Source organism: Solanum stenotomum, chromosome 8 (genome assembly GCF_019186545.1).
Source record: "Solanum stenotomum isolate F172 chromosome 8, ASM1918654v1, whole genome shotgun sequence".
NCBI lineage: Eukaryota > Viridiplantae > Streptophyta > Magnoliopsida > Solanales > Solanaceae > Solanum > Solanum stenotomum.
In genome coordinates, this window is record NC_064289.1 from 12,460,804 (window position 1) to 12,481,017 (window position 20,214).

The following is a 20,214-nucleotide window of genomic DNA, read 5'->3' on the forward strand; positions in this document are numbered from 1 at the left end:
ATAGTTTGAAACAAAACCCTCGTGCTTGGTTTGGCAAATTTAGTGAAGTTGTACAGGAATTTGGGCTGAAAAAGAGCATGTGTCACCACTCAGTCTTTAATAAACAATTAACAATTGACATTATTCTTCTTGTGGTATATGTTGATGACATTGTTATTACAAGAAGTGATTATTCCAGGATCTCTTCACACAAGTCATTCTCCATATCGTGTAAGTTACATGGTATCAAAGCCAGGTCCATTCCTGTTTGGGTTCCCGATCAACGCTCCACTTGGGCCTAGGGGTGAGGGGGGGGGGACTGTTAGAGTGGGCAAAAGTCCCACATTGGTTGGGGAATAGATTGGCGGTTTGCTTATATGAACTTGGGCAATCCTTTCCTCATGAGCTAACTTTTGAGGTTGAGTTAGGCTTAGGTGCCATGTCTTTACAATTATGTAATTTCTGATAAGTAACCAAAATCTCCGACTCTAAGTGAGACTATTTCAAGACCCCTCTTCTTCTTTTACTTATAAGAAAGTCTTTATCTTCTAATATAAAAAGCCAAATTACCTTCTGAAAATACCATTCAATTGGATGTGCATTTAAAGTTTTTGGGCTAAAATACACTTTAGATGAACTCGTTACCTAAAGTGTATTTTAGTTTTTGGGCTAAAATACACTTTAGATGAACTCGTTAACAGATTTTTTGCCGGGGTGGGTGGAGGGGGTAGGGGTGGAATTCAAGAGAGATACAGAATCATGTGAACATGACATGATTTTGGTTACAGTATGCTTCTATATTTTAGTTTTGAGTGAAAAACTTCAATTTTGTGTTTTGCATGTCATTTAGGCTCATGAAATGTATACTCTGTTTAATTCAGTCAACATCCATGTACTTTATTGTGAGAGTAATCAAGTGAAATTACTTCTAGTGAAATTTAATGCTTTCTTCTCTGGGTCCCAAAGTTCTGAGCTACTAATAGAGTAGTAAAACGTAGATTGCAATACAAAAACTCATTTAAAGGAGTAATTGATATTGCATGGTCAATAGTATATACTCTTTCGTCTTACATAGATAACCCCTTAAACTTGTCAGCGATGATCATGTAGACACTTCAATTATTTTAGTAACCATAGACACCTTTTGTTGGCATAAATGTGTCTTTTGAACCCCTAGATATGACCTGGCAATGTGACTGACCTGATAGAGTGCCTGGAGCAGAAGAAGAAGCTGGGGAAGAGAGGAAAATTAGGTTTTGATATTTTAATTATTATATTCCCTTTTTATTGAACTTCACCTTGAACTTCTTTGTCCCAAAATAAAAGCTGTCTACTATCAAATACCATATGATCAATTACCAGATCAGGCTATCCTGGTTTGTACTGGTACAGTAGTAGGCAAAATGTATAGTCCACAGAAGAATAGATTGATTGTACGTAATAAAAAGGATTATTTTTCAATTCATGAGCATTTATCCCAATGCAATCCTTCTTACTTATAAAGAAAATGCGAACTTATTACAATGATTGGGTACCATAGTATCTGACACTGACAAAAATCTAGTTGCAATTGAATCTTGTTTGGGAGAAGCGTGATTTTTGCTGACAATGTAAATGAAAGTGTTCATGTGGATGTGATAATGGAAATGTATTGCATAGAGAAGGCAACTATTTAAAGAGAAACTTCAAACGCAATTTCTTGTGAATTTGACAAGTCCTGGAGAAGCAATGGATGGAATGTGGGTTGCTTTTGGCTAATTTAACGTTTCTTGTGTTTCAAATGTTCCATTTTTTATTATTATATTTTTTACTGAATGCAGGGATGAAGCAAAATCTATTGACAAGATTATAAATGATAACTTCCGAAATATGCACCACACCGTTTCAGCAACTGAAAAATATCTAGTTGGAATCGAATCTCGTATGGGTGAAGTAGAATCATTACTGAAGTTTCGATCAGGTGATGTCTATTTTATTGGAATTTGGGGGATCGGAGGTGTTGGGAAGACAACTGTTGCAAGAAAATATTTTGATAGGGTTTCTCATCAATTTCAAGTGTCTTGTTTTCTTGCGAATGTTAGAGAAGAATCAAAGAAGCATGGGCTGATGTACTTGCAAAAGACACTTCTTTCAAGACTCTTAAAAGAAAAATCAATGAATATAACAAGTTTTTATGAAGGAGCCGACATGATAAAAAGAAGGCTTTGCCACTGGAAAGTTTTAATTGTTTTTGATGATGTCGATGATGAAGACCAATTGGAATATTTAGTTGGAAATCATGACTGGTTTGGTGGTGGCAGTATAATCATTACAACAACTAGAAACCAAGATTTGCTACGTAGACATGACCAGTCATATTCTGTTCCTGAACTGGCTAAAGATGAGGCTATTGAAGTTTTTAGTTGGCACGCTTTTCAGAAACCGACCCCTGATAAAGAGTTTTTGAAACTCTCCAAATCTGTAGTAGATTATGCTAAAGGCTTACCTTTAGCTCTTAAAGTCCTGGGTTCTTTTCTCTACAAGCGAGGCAGTACTGAGTGGAGAAGTGCATTAGATAGACTCAAAGATAGTGGATATGAAAAAATTGCTAAGCAGCTCAGTTTAAGTCTAGACGGATTGAGCCATGAAGAGAAGAATATATTCCTCGATATGGCATGCTTTTTTAGAGGAAGAAAGAGAGATGATGTGATTACTATACTAAACAGTTTTGGTTTCCGATCAGAGATTGGAACAGATATCCTCATCCAAAAATCACTCTTATATATTTCTGAAGGAATGGTTGAGATGCATGATTTGATAGAACAAATGGGTCAGCAAGTGGTACGCAATGTTGACCTGGACAAGCCATGGAATCTCAGTAGACTATGGCATGAACAAGATATAAAAACTGTTTTTTCTGCAAATCAGGTAAGCATGTCCTCTGCTGGAGATTTCCATTTTCTCTTTTGCATTATTTTCCCTCACTGGAAGTAGACATCCGAATTTTACAACTTTCTTTAGTACTAGTACATTTTTCTCAATCTAAACTGCATCTCAGAGGATAGTTTCTTTAAGGCATAATACATATATTGGACCTTAAACTTGGCTTCAAATTTTAACTTTGACCTCCAACTTTCAAAGTGCACAAATAGACACTTTAACTATCCAACCTTTTAATAAATAAACACGCGTGTCTTACCTGGCAAAACGCGTGACGTGCACGCATTTTGCGCGAGTGAGAAGTAATTTTTAGGCACACAACAGTGAAAAAAATGCTGAAATGACAACTCTACCCTTAATTAATTTTTATTTATTTTTTAGTTCTAAAATTGACGTGTAAAGTGTTTAATTAGTTGGCAGCCATTGAGTGGCTCACTAATACACGTGGCAGCGATTGCATTTCACGCTCTTGGCTCCAAAAATCGCGTGTTTATTTATTAAAAGGTTGGATAGTTAAAGTGCTTGTTTGTGCACTATGAAAGTTGGAGGTCAAAGTTAAAATTTGAAGCCAAGTTTAAGGTCAAATATATGTATTATCCCTTTCTTTAATAATGTATTATCTTGGCAACAAGTATGGCCTCGTAGCTTCAAATTTGTTTTTCCATATTACTTTGCACACAAGGATGTCTCATGTAGCCACCAATTAGGAAGATTAGTTGTTGTCACGACCTAGACCATCGTGATTGACACCCACACTAACCCTCCAGTGGAAGAACCATTAATACTGATTAGCTAACCAAAGAACCAAACAACTAAGGCATTTAAAGATACGGAAGCAGGTTTACATGCTAAGGAAAAGATAGGAAGGTCTCATAAACTCTAACAAAAGTCTAACAACCAAAACTAACATTTGCAGAAATAACGCCTAGAACCTGAAAGTCAACATACCAAAATATTTAAAGTTCAACCATAAGTCTAAACAAGAAGGGTACAACCCCAAACCAAACATAAGACTAACTAAAGTACTAGTCTAAGTCCGAAATGTGGACGTAGACAGAAAAGAGAACTCGTGGCAGCCCCGAAGAACTGGCTCATCCTTGAATTCGAAATGATCACTGATCTTCCAAGCGAGGTTTGTCGCCTGAAGATGCTCTGTACTCAACAAAGAAATAACAAGTGCAGTATCAGTCCACAACCATAGTGTACTGGTAGGATCACACGGCTATCCCACTAAGTGCAACATATATAAGTCATTATAACACAATAATAACTTGCATACACCGAACATATACAATGTCAATATCATTTACGAACAACAAATAGTTTCACAATTTTCAAATATCACAGTTATGTCAAATCAATGGTCCTCTCATGGAACCCACACCCAAACTATTAGTGTATCGGTACGTGGTACCTGATCCAATGTTTATGCCGGAACGTGCAACCGATCTCATGTTTATGCCAGAACGTGGCAACCGATCCAAGTTAGTGTGTCGGAACACAACACCCGATCCATTCAACAAGCCACAATCACAATCACAATCACAATCACAAAGTACATTCTCATAACCATATAATCAAGTAATGATTCATGGCATTCATTATTCATCTATCCTCATTTACAATTAGTGTGATCAATAATACAACATTCACATACATACACGTATTATAATGAAGCAAGAACAAACATACATCACACCACATGAAATCACAACCATTACCTATCTCGAACAAAACTTGAATCCCTTAAGAAACATGATCCTTCCCTTTCCGGATTCTTTCTGTCACGCCCTGAGCCTACACCCTGGGCGGGACCGGCAACTGGAGACCATTGCTGGCCCCAAGCGAACCCTTGGCCTGACTTTCTTAACTCAGCGGAAACCTAACTCAATAGAATAACTCAATGCAATGCAAGGACATAAAAACAACTTAACTAATAAAAATCTGGCCCAAAAAGGCAACTCGAGTCTCAAAATAGAATATTTACATATATACATAGATGAGAGACTCAATACTAACTGACTGACTATCTATGCAACCTCTATAATACTGAGATGGATGTTGGGATAGACCCCACAACATCCTAATAAGACAAAACTAAGAGAACAAAACAACCGAGTCTTTCGGAATGCACAGAGGCTCACCACTGACTCTGGAGTGCTCAGCTGGATCAACGACGTGCAGGATGCTGATCTTGGGTACCTGCGTCTGCATCGTCATAAGATGCAATCCAACTGGCATCAGTACATTGAATGTACGAGTATGCGAGCTGGAAAGCTAAACCACAACTTAAGCTTGAAAGGAGTACAAAGGAACTCTTACCTTGGCTTTGTTCAACTCATGAATAATTGAACTCAATATATAAAGCAATAAGACACATGCAATATATAAAGCTTGTAAAACTATTAAAACATGACATAAAAATCATATTTATAATATCATAAAAATACCATGATTCCTCTTAAAGTCTACTGGTGCAATGCATGAATGAAGTCCCATACCCCATCCACACTAAGCAAAACTTCTCGAGGAACCATGCACTTTCTACTGCTGTGGGAGTTTCTCTAACCGACAGATACAACGTTTTACCTCACGTTGCCCAAGGACCATCCTATACCTTGTCGTGATAAAGGAAGCTAACTTTACCAAGTGGATCCACTAGCTTAACTTTACGTGATCATCTAAAAAGTATGACCCGTTAAATCCCATGTTGGCTACATGGTTCTTATGGAGAGTTGAGTTAATATGAACTCGTGTCCCCAATTCGGTGCTCAAGACTACTCCCAAAAATACTTTAGCTCTTAAGTGTTTTAAACACATCTTTCTTTAGTTGAGATAATTACTCAAAACTTAGCCCAAAGGCTCACTTGGAAATGATGTTCCTTTTTCTTGAAAACTAGCCCAAAGGCTCTTTTGGAATCATAGTTCCCTTCTTACTTCAAATGTAAAAACATTTAAAAACTTCCTTGGGAATACATAGTTCCCTAATAACTTTTGAGAAATGAACTCAACTCTATACTCTTTACTTAACTTGAAACTTGAGCCTTAAAAAGAAGCTAAAACATTCAATAAAGAGTCTTGAACAACTTTAAGGACTTGCTTGGACTCACTTCTTTAACTTTTAGACTTAGCTCTTAACTTCACTTGACTTAGAAACTAACTCTCCTTGAATTGTAATTATGGATTCAAGGTGTTTGATCACATGTTATGGATGAGTTCTTGACGTTTAGACGTACCTTGGAGCGTTGAAAACAACTATGAAACATAGGTACAATACCAAGGAACATGCATGAGAAAGTGTGAAAAGAATGGGGAAACTTAGCATCCTTGGCGCTCTGCAAGGCGCGGAGCGCCAGCCCTCGAAGCTCAGAAGGACTGCTGGGGCGCACTGCTAGGCGTGGTGCCCCAAGGGAGAAAGCTCAGAAGCTCTTTTGGGGCGCGTTGGCAGGCGCGACGCGTCACCCCTTTCCCCAGTAAACTCGACTTTTCTCCTTTTTTTTTTCCAACTCTAAACCTTCTAAACCTCAAAGGTTCCAGCCCCAAACACTTAGAATAATAAACCCCTCAACATACAATAGATTCCAACTCAAAAACACATCCGAAAACATGTCCCAAATCAACAAGGAATTTCAATAACACAATCAACAACATCAAGAACACAACCAACAACTTCAGCAACACAACCAATCTTTTCTCTAAAATAAAAGGAGTTTGGCGTGTGGGGGAAAGAACCAACCCAATACTATGAACTCACATACCTAGTAGGGATCACCCCCGATGATATCCACGACGATCTTTGACGAAACCTTGCTTGATCTTCTCTTTCTCCTCTTCTTCTCCTCTTCTCTCAAAAGCCCTAACTCTCACTTTTTTTAAAAAAAAAGGAAAAACTGATCTAAAATCAGTCTTACACTTTAATATAACCAAAAGAATTGGTTAGGGAAAAGACCAAAATACCATGAAAATTTTCGGACTAAATTCCCTGCCAACTGCCCAACTTCCAAAGGTCATATCTCATTCATACGAACTCGGAATCGAGCAAACTCAGAGGCGTTGGAAAAATCATTCCAAGGGCTTTCCAAACATAACTGGAACTACACCTAACTCATCATGAGCTAGGAGTTATGGCTGTTCAAAGTTGGCCAAAAACTCTCTTTTTCCATACTTTACCAAATTTTCCAGATTTTTAAAATTCTTTCCAAAAATGAAATTTTCCAATTTTTAAGCGTCTTTCTAGTTATCAACTTGGAAGATGTCACACTTTCCGCTTGTTCTTGGTCTACAAATAATCAATACAATGCTAGGATGAATAAACAACGCGTAATTACCTAGATTATATCAATAATATCAATCCTAGGTTAAACTCATAATCCCCATACCCAGATTAGGGCTTTTTCCACCATGATTTCCAGATCAAAACCCTCACCATCGATAATTACCCATTAGATTACGTTCTACGGATCGAAAAACGGATTCGAGGAGTTAAAACCTTACCTTTAGACTCAAGAATGGTGAAAAATGGTCAAGAACGCACTTGGGGTCGTCTCCTAGCTCTCAAAGTCGAAAAGTGCAGAATAAAATGTGAGGTTTATTTCCGACTTAAGTCGCATCTGTCCCGCCACAGCGGTACCACCCCGCTACAGCGACCCCACCTTGGCGGCACAAATTCCCACCATAGTGGCTTGCACGGAATATTGAGCAAATTTAATAATTTCAATACCCCCATTTTACAACACACCTTCAACCAACGATACTCAGAAACTACCCGTTCACACTAAGATCAGTTTCAGGAGTTCTACTCACCCGAATTCAATTCTGTAAAGTCGTACAGGTTCCTTAACGTCTAAGATATCACTCATGGGATCAAATTCAAAATTAGATAACCCAATTGTTACCAATTTCCCTAGACCTTATTGACTCCAATTTCGTCCAAATCTGAACTAGGTTGGGAAATTCCAAGTTACTACGAAAAAGATTTCTGGCCCAAAAATTTTCCCCGTTGGCTTTTCTATAACGACGTGAACCGGTCATTACAATTGCATATTCTGTTTCATAGATTACTGGATGTGCCATCTAAAGATTTCAACTAGACTAGCTTATTCAATATCCATTTACCAGAGTTCTAGTTCTAATTATGGTTTTGTAGCTTTAGATTTTTATCATCTTGAACATTTATTGTTGAATAGAAAATGAGTGTTAACTTCTATTTGTTCATAGGTCTTATTTGTCATTGTGATGGACTTCTACAACAACATACCAGTGTAATCCCACAAGTGGGGTCCACGGAGGATAGAGTGTTAGTAGACCTTACCCTCTACCTTGAGAAGTAGAGAGGTTGTTTCCAATAGATCCTAGAATTAAGTAAAAGAATCTCAAAGTTGTTCCCAAAAAAAAAACGAAAGTGAAAGTCATGACAAAATAGTAAAGAAAGCATGTCAAAACATTTTTAACAATGAAAAATAACTACAACAAAATAATACGATAATTGAAGTACAAGAAACATTTAATAGCAACACAGATCGAATAACAAAAAGACAACCAGAGTAGTACTACGACTACTAGTATGGAAGGATAAGTGAGATAATACTCAACTCCCTAACCTACCTCTACCCTAATTCGTGTCCTACATAACCACCTATCTAAGGTCATATCCTTGGTCAACTAAAGTTGTGTCATGTCCCGTTTAATCACCTCTCCCCAATACTTCATCGGCCTACCTCTACCTCCCCTGAAACCATTCATAACCAACCTCTCCCACTTCCGCACTAGAGCATCCTTGCTTATCTTCACATGCCCGAACCATCACAACCTCGCTTCCCACATTTGTCCTCTATCGAGGCCACTCCTACCTTGTCTCGCATATCATTATTTCTAATCTTCTCTCTCCTTGTATGCCACACATGTATCTCAACATCCTCATTTTCATAACTTTATCTTCTGAATATGAGAGTTATTGACCAACCAATATTCCGCTCCATACAACATAGTCTGTCTAACCACCACTCTTTAGAAATTGCCTTTAAGTTTTGGTGGAACTTTCTTATCATATAAGAGTCTGGAAGCTCGCCTCCATGTCATCCACCCCGCACTAATATGATGTGTGAGATCATCTTCAATCTCCCCCTTACTTTGGATAATAAATTCAAGATAATTGAAACTTCCTTTCTTTTTGATGACCTAGGTATCATGCCTCACTTTAATGTCTGCCTCGTGTGTTACGCCACTAAACATGCACTTAAGTATTTTGTGTTGGTCCTAATCAACCTGAACCCTTTTAGACTTCAAGGTCTTTTTCCAGACCTCCAACTTAGCGTTAACTTCACCGCCAGTCTCGTCAATCAAAAGTATGTCATATCTAAATAACATACACCATGACACCTCACCTTGGATTTTCCACGTCAATTGATCATCCATCACCGAGCAAATAAAAATGGGCTGCAAAAAAAAAAACGATTCTCTGCCAATGACACCCAATCATCTATTCCTACAAGAACTTTGTGGGTGCTCTTAAAATCAAGCAAAAATAAAGGCAAGCCCTAAATTGTACAAACTCATGTTCTTTCTCTTCAAAAGTTCTCCTGGTCCTTTCCCTCCAAAGTACCCACATGAGGGCTAGCGTAGAATATGCCATCATCTTTTTCTCCTCCTCTTCCTCATGTAGTGATTTTATTATATATTTACATTCACAATAATTTGTTGTGTTCTTTTTTATTGTTGTTACTTCTTTTTCTTTCCCCCCTTGAAAGTACTTTTGTTGATGACAATTTGGAACTAGTTTATAGTAATACAAGTAAAATTACCCGCGCTTCGCGTGAGAATTTTCTATCATGGAATTTATAAAATAATACTTAAAATATATTCGTCATTAAAACTAAAATACCATATTATCTTACATACAAGATTACGTAGTAACAGACATTAATAATGTAAAGGAAAATGAAATTATTACATCTTATCATTTATCCTTAATAACATAAACATAAATTAATGACTGTAAAACTACATACCAGGATTTGTAAAATAAGCAATGGTGTCAGTGAGCCACTCAACATAAGCAAAATATACAAATATTTAATTGTGAAGAAGAAGTAGTATAGGTTCACAATTTTCATTGTTTTAAAATGAGAGGAAATTCCTCTATTTATAGACAACAAATGATAGTGTGAACAAATGTTTATTGTGCCTTATCGGAAAGGTTACAATTATTTGGAAAAGTTGCAACCTTTCGGAAAGGTCGCAACTTTTCATAAAAGTCACAACTCTTCATTAAAGTCGCAACTTTTCATTAAAGTCACAACTTTTCATTAAAGTCACAGCTTTTCATAAAAGTCGCAACGTTTCATAAAAGTCGCAACGTTTCATAAAAGTCACAATTTTTCATGAAAGGGGAAGGCTAGTTTTGTAAATAAATAAATTAAAAGGGAATTATGGTTTGTGGTGGCGCCACGTAGACTGGCCTAAGGTTCTCTTTTATATCATGAAATTTATAAACTTAAAACCTATCATAGATTAAAACTAAACACTATATTATCTTGCATACAAGATTACGTAGTAACAAACATTAATAATGTAAAGGTAAATGAAAATTATTACATCTTATCATTTAGCCTTAATAACATAAGCATAAATTATAAATTAATGATTGTAAAAATAATACCATGATCTGTAACATAAGCAATAGTGTCAGTGAGTCACTCAACATGAGTAAAAAATATACAAATATTTAATTGTGAAGAAGAAGAAAAGGAGGAGGTTCAGAATTTTCGTTGTGTTAAAATGAGAGGAAATCCATCTATTTATAAACAACAAAGGGTAGTGTGAACAAATGTTTATTGTGCCTTATTAGAAAGGTTATAACTATTTGGAAAAGTTGCAACCCTTGGGTAAAGGTCACAACCTTTCATAAAAGTCGCAACTCTTCAGTAAAGTCGCAACTTTTTATAAAAGTCACAACTTTTCATAAAAATCACAACTCTTCATTAAAGTCGCAACTTTTCATTAAAGTAACTTTTCATAAAAGTCACAACTTTTCATAAAAGTCATAACTTTTCATGAAAGGGAAGGCTAATTTTGTAAATAAATAAATTAAAAGGGAATTCTGGAGTGTGGTGGCGCCACGTAGGCGGGCCTAAGGATATATATGATATGATATATGATTTGTCTTGTTAAATAGTTTGTCACAAAGTTTTCTCCCTCTTACGGGATATTCTTTGATAAGTTCAAATTTTAGCTTTTTTGGTTGATTGGGAAATACCTCCTAATGTAAACATATGCCAAATCGAACCTTATATGGATTGGAGAATGGATTTCTTATCGGTTCATAATGGAAAGGAATTGGAAGTAGGAATATTTGAAGTTCTCAATTATTTTGATTGAACTTAGAATGCAAAGACAGATATAAATCTTATACTACCAGTATTATCCTAACCTCAGTACACCCTACTAATTCCAACAAAAAATGATATAAATTAAGATTTGTATATTTAGAAAAATAGGTTCTTATTTCCACAAAGATTTGTATATTTAGGAAAATAGGTTCTATGCTTGGAAGTATGTTCTGTTTAACAAAGTTACTTTAATTTCTTTTCCAGAGGACAGAGTCAATTAAAGGCATAATGGTACCAATTGGCTCAGACCGTCATATATGCAAGTGGAGCAAAGCTTTCAGAAACATGCCTTGTCTAAGGTTACTCATTGTCAAAGGGGAGGAGGCCCGACTTCATGACCCTATTTGTGACCCTATTGAGTATCTCCCCAGTAACTTGAAATGGCTTGATTGGTCATACTACACTTTTGCTTCTTTACCAGCAGATTTTGAACCAGGAAACCTAGTTGGGCTCAGCATGGCTTTTAGTTCTCTTGTTGAAATCTTCGAGGAACCAAAGGTATTGTTCATTCCTTCAAAAAATAATCATATTTAAAGAAAAGAAATGACAGTTAAAGCTGATGTTTCTATTCCTTCTCTTTTATGAACAGGCATTTGACAAGTTGACAATCCTCAATTTAAGTTTTTCAGAAAGTTTACTCCGAACACCCAATTTTTGTGAGACTCCAAACCTCCAGAAGATTATACTGAAAAGTTGTGTAAGTTTGGTTGAAGTTCATCCATCCATTGGAAATCTCAAAAAGCTCAACTTCTTGAATCTGGAAAACTGCAAAAATCTCAAGTCTTTACCAAGTAGTATTCAAATGGAATCTCTAGAAAGCTTCAACCTCTCAGGTTGTCAGAAGTTAAAAAATTTTCCAGAAATTCAAGGGAATATGGAGTTGCTATCAGAGCTTCTTCTGGCACGTACTGCAATTTGGGAATTGCCCTCATCAACAGGACAGCTCAGTAATATCAGATTGCTTGATTTGCGATCATGTGAAAATCTTGTAAGACTCCCAGCCAGTGTCTGTGAGATGAGAAAACTGAAAATTTTGATTCTGAAAGGCTGCTCAAGACTTGCAATTTTTCCTGAAAATCTAGGTGATCTAAACCAGTTAGAGGAGCTCTATGCTGGCAACACTTCCATTTTGCAACTACCAGATTCTGTTGGAAACTTGAGCAAACTGAAGATCCTATCATTAAGAAAAGGGCGGAAGGTTAAGCGTCAATGTGCTCGCAGTTTGATATTACCCAGGATGTTTCATGGTTTGAGGGAACTGAAAAGCTTAGATCTCAGTGGATGTAATTTATGTGATAACCAAGCTGCTGCTCTTATGAACGTAACTTCTTTATTGGAACTGAACCTGAGCAGAAATAAGTTTATTTATTTGCCCGATATCTCCGGCCGACTTTCTCACCTTCGATATCTCAATATTACACACTGTCAGGAACTTAAGGAACTGCCCAAACTTCCTAAGAGTATAGAGGAATTATATGTAGAAGATTTTTTGGCAAAAGAAAGTATTGCAAACCTACGGATGTACCCAAGGTTGAATTTGGTATCATTCACCAATTATAGTTTTGATCGACAATCTTATACAGAGGAGAGCAATGGTAGCTCAATTTCGGATGAGATTCTCAGTTTGTTTCTATCAAACAATATGGATGATGTGATCTTCTCCTCTCTTAACTCTGATCATAGGGTAACTTGTTCCATTGTCTTTCCTGAACGTGCAATCCCCACGTGGTTTATGCATCAGAGTGTCGAGGAAAAGATCTTGTTCAAACTGCCCATTAATTGGTATAATGATAAGTTCAAGGGCTTTGCTATATGCTGTGTGACTCGCATGGGGGCAGGTGTCTGCAGTCCTGATTCAGGACTATCTGAGAAGTATGACTATGCTTTCATCAAAGCCAAATTGATATGCAATGATCATTTGAAAGACCTTAAAGTGATGGAGAAAGAATGTAAAGTGGGCACAGCATCTAGAACATATGGCTGGTGTGTTTGCTTCGCCTACATACCATTGTATTCTTCACTACAGGTTGGAGACATTAACCAGTATAGCCTATTTGAGGCATCTATCCATGGGTGCATTGTGAGACAGTGGGGAGTTCATTTGATCTATCATGATAAAATGAATAGTTTTGAAGCGGTTTTGAGACGTACTGCTAGGCGCGACACACCAATTGCCCAAAATTCAGAGCACTTCTTCAGGCGCGCTGCTTGGCTAGGCGCGCCGCGCCACAATGAAGAATTCTGAGGCGAGTTGGAGGCGCGAAGCCCCACCCTTCTGCCGATTTTTCCAGCTTAAAAATCATTAAATAAGAATCCTAATTGTAGTAGGATTTGTCTCCAACTTTTTCAACTCTTATAAATAGACCCTTAGGGCTCCATAGTCGTGGTTCGACTTTTATTGGGTGTGCAAGAGCAAGTATCCACATTTGTAATAGGTTGTGATCTTCTAACTCTTCTATTTTCCGAAAATCACATTAACAATTGTATTTTGTGGTTTTCTAATAGCATGAGTGGCTAAACGCCTTAATTCTGGGGATGTAGCTACGGATTGAATGTCGATTATTTAAGGTTTTTGAATTAATTCTCGGTTGTCATTATTAGGTTAGATAGACCAGAGAATATAGAGAGTTCGGTCGTTCAGGATTGACGCCTGGATGAATACCTTGCTTGGTTACGCAATAGGATGAAATATAAATGCTCGTAAGTTAGTCTATTTATCCCCGCTCAATGATGTAGTTAGATAGCTAACTGGAGTAGGCGACGAAAGGTGTATAGCCCGACTCATATAATTAACCCTATAAATCAGTAACTTGACAACTGAAATTAGTTCTAAGCCAAGAATATGATACTTGAGATTTGCTATATGCTGCAACCCTGGAATTGTCTTTTACTTGTTTGAAACATCATATTAAAGTCGTTCACAATTGGTTACTTTCATTTAGTGCATAATTAGTATTAGTTATCAATCATCACGATCTTTTAAACGGTTACTTTTACTTTTAATTGTAGAATTAAGTGTTAGATATAAATTGATCATAAGTCCCTTGGGAACGATAACTCGTTTCTTTAAGAATCTATATTACTTGCGCGACCACGTACACTTGTGTGTATATTGGGGAGCAATAGTAGGCACCACCAAAGGTTGTGATAGGGTGGTAAGTAGCCATTCAACCTTAACCTAGAGCTCTTGGATTCGAGCCCTAAGAATGGAGTCGCCTTTGGTAGGAAGCACTTTACCCCTCAAAATAGGATTTACCGACACAAATTCATATTTGTCGGGGCCCAGAGATGATTCTAGGCACTAGGTGGGAAACAAATCAGCTTGGATGTGATTAAGACTTCGATCTATTTATTTTTCTTATGCTTTATCATCTTCAGCTAATAATAATTTAACCTTCAAGTCTACACCCATCGTTAACAATCACTAAAACACTGTTAATATTCAAGAATTAAGTTGGAAAGTCTAGTGGTCAGAGGTTTGAGTCTTAGCCAGGGCACTCCTACTTTACTTTATTTATGATTTTGGGGTCTATAGAAAATGTACTATTATTTGGTTTGTTGCTGTCTAACAGAGCCCAGAGGCAGAGTCATTTGTTTGAGCTCAAAGAGGAGATGAACACTGAACAACCCGTCATATATGTTCTGTATCAGGTGCATCCTTTTTCTTTTTCATTATTCTTAATGTTTCTCCTTATAAATATTAGTTCTATGTTCTTTCCGATCCTTTAATATTGGGTTTTGGTTGCTCAATCAAGCTCTGCCGATTCTTTAGTAATTTAAATGTCAAGCAAAAGAAGAAACTACTCCCTCCGTTTCAATATGTTTGTCTGGTTTTGACTATTTGAAAAAGTCTCTTAAGTGCTCAATTTTTCAATTTAGATGGAGCAGTGATCACTATAATTCCCTAGTGAAAGAAATATGCATAATAAGGTATTTGATTCAACCGTCAATAGTTTATAAGTGTCCACACATTTGACAGTCCATAACCCATGATTTTTTTAAAAAAAAATTATACACAACATGGGCAATTTTTGAGGCCTTAATATTTTGGGAGTTTTAAGCTGCTACTACACTTATCCTAGGGTAAAGTTGACCCTATTTAATTATGCCATATTTAATTACAATTATAAATATTTAGGATAATTCAGTTTTTTTTTTAAAAAAAAAAAAAAATTGTTCTCTAACTCTTAAGAAAGAAGATGCTAATCTAAGTTAATCAATATTCTTTGACTAAAACAAAAGAAATGATTTTCTATGATTATACTAATACACTTCACAATTAAGACAGTATTACGATTAAAAGTAATGATTAAATATAGAGCTCTAATTCTACAAACAATCATAGACTCATTCATTAATTTAGTATAAATATTTAATGTAGATAAATTTTTATTATTTTTTACCTTTCACCTATTATTTATGAATTCATTTTCATCGTATCATAATGATAAATAGTTTGTCTCACCATAACCTTTTCTTGAATTCTCAAAAAAAAAAAAAAAAGCCACTCCATTCTTGTGGAGTAAAATCCAATTATTTAGAAAATCATTTCTTTAAAATACAATTGACAAAATTTCTTGAAAAATCTTAAACAACCATCTTTTTATATTAGTCCAAGCACTTTGTGAAAAATTTGATTTATTTATCGAATGAAAAAAGAAACTCTATTCAACTAGATAAAAAAAAAAATCGACCTTTTAGGCTATAAGCCTTGGTGAATTGTATCTTATTAAGTTGCAGAATATGATAGTTTAATACTAAGTAAGAAGCACACCTTGACTAATTAAGTATCTCCTTGTCTCAATCACTCAATGTTAGACTATGTCACATAATTATTGAAACAATGGGGTATGCTGCTTCCATGGATTTGAAGTGGAAAATGAGCCAGAGGTAGTGTTATTTGTTTGAGCTCAAAGAGGACACGAACATCGAGCAACCCATCATATATGTTATATATCAGGATTCAGGTACATCGTTTTCCTTTTTCTTTTTCATTATTCTTATGTTTCTCCTTATAAATATTAGTTTTATGTTCTTTCCGATCCTTTGATATTGGGTTTTGATTGCTCAATCAAGCTCTACCGGGGTTTTTGCAATTTAAATGTCAAGGAAAAAAAAGTACTCTCCGTTTCAATTTGTTTGTCTGGTTTTGATTATTCACACGGAATTTAAGAAAGTAAAGAAAACTTTTGAACCTTGTAGTCATAAATTAAAGATATGTAGAATGTATCAAAATGTTCTCTAATCTTGTGGTCTGAAACATATTACGTGTAAAATTGAAATTAAAGAGACGTGTAAAAATTATATAAGAGAGATTCTTTTTTAAATTGATACAAACAACTGAAATGGATGGAGTAACTAATAAAGCCAAGTATTACTTCTTTGATCATGCATATTAAGATACATTTTTCAGTGGATTGTATTACAAAACAGTAGGATATAATCACATGGCTCTTCATCAAGAGTGTACGTGTTGGAATGTATGCGTCCACTAACTACAATGGGACCAGGTCCCTCGACTGAATAACAGTGCAGAAGTAAAAGTGTCGAAAATAAATAGCACAAAGTAAATCAGGCACAAGAGTTTTATGTGGAAACCTCCTTGCTCAAGGGAGTAAAACCACGACCTGTCACACAGGACTTTTCAAACTGTTTTCACTAATCTTCTCAAAGCAAAAGTAAAAACCAGTTTACAACCACACATAAAGATTAACCTCCTAATCTCTAAACTAAGTAATACAAACTATTACTTAATGAGCCTAAGCAATGCATCCATTGCCCATTATACTAACCCACACTGATTAATATAGTGTCACGCCCCGAGCCTACACCCTGGGCGTGGATGGCACTCGAGAACTATTGTTGGCCCCAAGCGAACCATTGGCCTGACTTACTTACTCAGCGGAAGACTTTAAGCATTAAGAAAAGGATTCATATGCTAAATAACTCAACTGCCTAAAACTGAACTCATAATGTTTTTAAAATAAACATTTAACTTAGCCAAAATGGCAACTCAAATCTGAACATAAGCCAATAACAAAATGATGGTGAATGAATTTAACTAACTGACTGTCTGTCTATGAAGCCTCTAAACAACTGACATGGATGTCGGGACAGGCCCACGACATCCTAATGAACTAATAATAAAATTGAAAGCAATAAAATGAGTCTTTCGGAATGCAAGAAGGCTCACCAACTGACTCTGGAGTGCTCACTGGATCAACGATGCGCCAGATGTCGATCCTAGTTACCTGTGTCTGCATCATAATAAGATGCAGGCCAACTAGCATCAGTACATTGAATGTACGAGTATGCGAGTTGGAATGCTAAACACAACATAGACTTGAAAGGAATCTGAAGAACTTACCTGGCTCAACTCAACTCAACATAACTGAACTCGATTCAATATAAAGCAGTTTAAAACCAATGCAATATAAAAGAAGTTGTTTAAAACATGATGTCAACTCTGTGTGTATGCAAAGATACACTATAACTCTAAAAATGTATGTAAAAATACAATAAACTGTGTATATAAGAATACAATTACTTATGTGGGAGTTTCTCTAACCGACAACCATCACGTAAGAGCTATTGTGATGATACAACATTTTGCCTCAAGCTGCCAGGGCCGTCATATACCTTGCCAAGGGTATAGAACCTGAACTACTAAGTGGATCCACTAGTCTATGTTAAAAAGCACTAAAGTAATCATCTAAAAAGTATGACCCTTTTTTACTCATGGTGGCTACATGGTTTATGGGGGTTGTGAGTTGTCTGAACTCTCCCCCATATCGGTGTTCAATACTACTCCCAAAAATAATATAATATTAGCTCTTATGTTTAAAAACATACTTCTTTTGTGATTTGAGATTAGTGCTCAAAACTTAGCTCAAAGGCTATCTTGGAAATTAAAGTTTCCCATCTTGCTTCATTTAGAAAGCGATTACTCTTTTCTGAAAACTAGCCCGAAGGCTCTTTGGAAATCGAGATTTCCTTTCTTTTTTAAATGTGAAAACATTTTAAACTCTTTTGGGAATACATAGTCCCCATTTACTTTTGAAGAAATGAACTTCAAACTTTAATCTTTACTCTTTACTCAACTTTGAACTTTAAGTCTTAAAACAAAGTTAAAACATTTGGAAAAGACTTTTGGAAGACTCTAAGAACTTCTCTTGACTTTGATCTTAACTGCTCTTGACTTGACTCTTAACTGGTCCTTGAATTGAATTATGGATTCAAGGATTGTGATTTGTGATTGGAAAGATCTCATGATGTTTAGGAATGATTTTGGATGGCTAAACATGAGAAAAGACCAAAAATCAATATTTGAGGGTGGGTCCGCGACGCGGAGACATATTTAATTTTTGGTTTCGAAAATAACTTTTGAGGTAGAACGGTCTGTGACCGTTCCGCGACGTGAAATGATTTTTCTCTGTTCTAGGGAGTGGGTCCCCGACGCGGAGGCATGTCCAGATTTTGACCGACGAAATTTCTTCTTCGTTTTCCAGCTCTAAACCCTCTAAACTCCATGGGTCCTTTCTCCAAACACTTAGAATCGATTAAATGTTCAAAGTACATCAGATTCTACTCAAAATCAAACCTAAAATCACGGATTCAGATCAAACAACTCCTCATTGATTTCAACAAATCAATAATTTAATAGAACTTCAACATACCCATCAAGAACTCAATTTCTAAGCTTTCAAGAACTTAAATTCACTGAAATAAATCATTATTGGCACGTGGGTGAACTAACCCAACGCTATGTGATCTCACATACCTTATATGGATCACCCCCGGCGAAATTCACAAGCTAATCTTGACGAATCTTGAACGTTCTTCTCCTTTCTCCAACCCCTAGCGTGAAATTCACTTTTCTAAAACTGACTGAAATCTAACTTTACCCCAATTAAACTCCTAAAAACGAATTAGAATAATTAGGTAAGGAAAAGATTCCCCTTCTAAAATCCGGATTTAGACTTGCCTTAATCCAACAGCCCAACTTCCAAAGGGAATAACTCACTCATAAGAACTCACAATCGTGCAAACTTAGTAGCGTTGGAAAGATCATTCCAAGATATTTTCTACCATATCTGGAAGTACCTCTGACTCATCCTGAGCTAGAAGTTATGGCCGTTTGAAGTTGGCCAAAACTCAACTTTTTCCTAACTTAAACAAATTTCCAAATTTCCATTATTTCCAAAAATGACTATTTCCAGTTCTTAGCTTCTTCCTAGCTATTTCAAATTGTGAGATGTTACAATATCTCCCCCTTGGGAAAATTCGTCCTCAAATGAGATTATTCTTACTAGGCTAAGGGTGGTAACATTAAGTTCAAACACCCAACAGGCAAATGCAAACAAACAACATGCTCACTCAAAATTTTAAGAGTACTAAGAAGAGAATTAGTACCTTCCTCTGCACTTCCTCCAGATTCAAAGAGATGTGGATATCTATTCTTCATATCCTCCTCAGCTCCCCAAGTAGCTTCCTCAACAAATTGGTTCCTCCAAAGGACGTTGACTGATGCTCCTTCTTTTGTCCTCAACTTGTGAACTTGATGATCTAAAATTTGAATAGGAATCTCCTCATAAGATAAGTTATCCTTGATCTAAATTGTAACACCCCGTATTCAAAACAGACCAAAAATGCAGATTTTGAGAAATTTCAAGTGCAACTTACGGTCACCATCCACGGACCGTAGGTCAGACCACGGCCCGTGCTGGTGGACCGTGGTTCACCACTGCAACCCCTCCCCAGCCAGCTCAGAAAAATTGACCAAGTCTCGACCCACGGACAGACCCACGGTCCGTAGATCAGACCACGGTCCGTGGTCTGTGTCCGTGGATCAAGACCTCCTTACCCAGCCTCTGACATGAACTACGGTTGACCAGCACGGACCGTCGTTCGATCCACGGTCCGTAGGTCT

At 36.5% G+C, this 20,214-nt stretch overlaps 2 protein-coding genes and 2 long non-coding RNA genes across 6 annotated transcripts in view; 2 read left to right on the plus strand and 2 right to left on the minus strand.

Annotated features, from left to right (window-relative positions):
* Window positions 1-20,214, plus strand: part of LOC125872635 (TMV resistance protein N-like) — a 363,550-nt gene that overhangs the window by 285,335 nt on the left and 58,001 nt on the right. The window lies entirely within an intron of this gene.
* The window catches only part of LOC125872634 (TMV resistance protein N-like), a 360,886-nt gene that overhangs the window by 258,229 nt on the left and 82,443 nt on the right, over window positions 1-20,214 (plus strand). For all 3 annotated transcript variants that reach the window (XM_049553392.1, XM_049553393.1, XM_049553394.1), the window contains one exon: window positions 1,800-2,886. In XM_049553392.1, coding sequence (XP_049409349.1) covers window positions 1,800-2,886 — 1,087 coding nt within the window. The remainder of the gene's footprint in view (window positions 1-1,799; window positions 2,887-20,214) is intronic.
* LOC125872687 (uncharacterized) overlaps window positions 1-20,214 on the minus strand; it is a 150,830-nt gene that overhangs the window by 57,640 nt on the left and 72,976 nt on the right. The gene's annotated exons all lie outside the window — the stretch shown is intronic.
* LOC125872686 (uncharacterized) overlaps window positions 1-20,214 on the minus strand; it is an 88,783-nt gene that overhangs the window by 20,957 nt on the left and 47,612 nt on the right. The window lies entirely within an intron of this gene.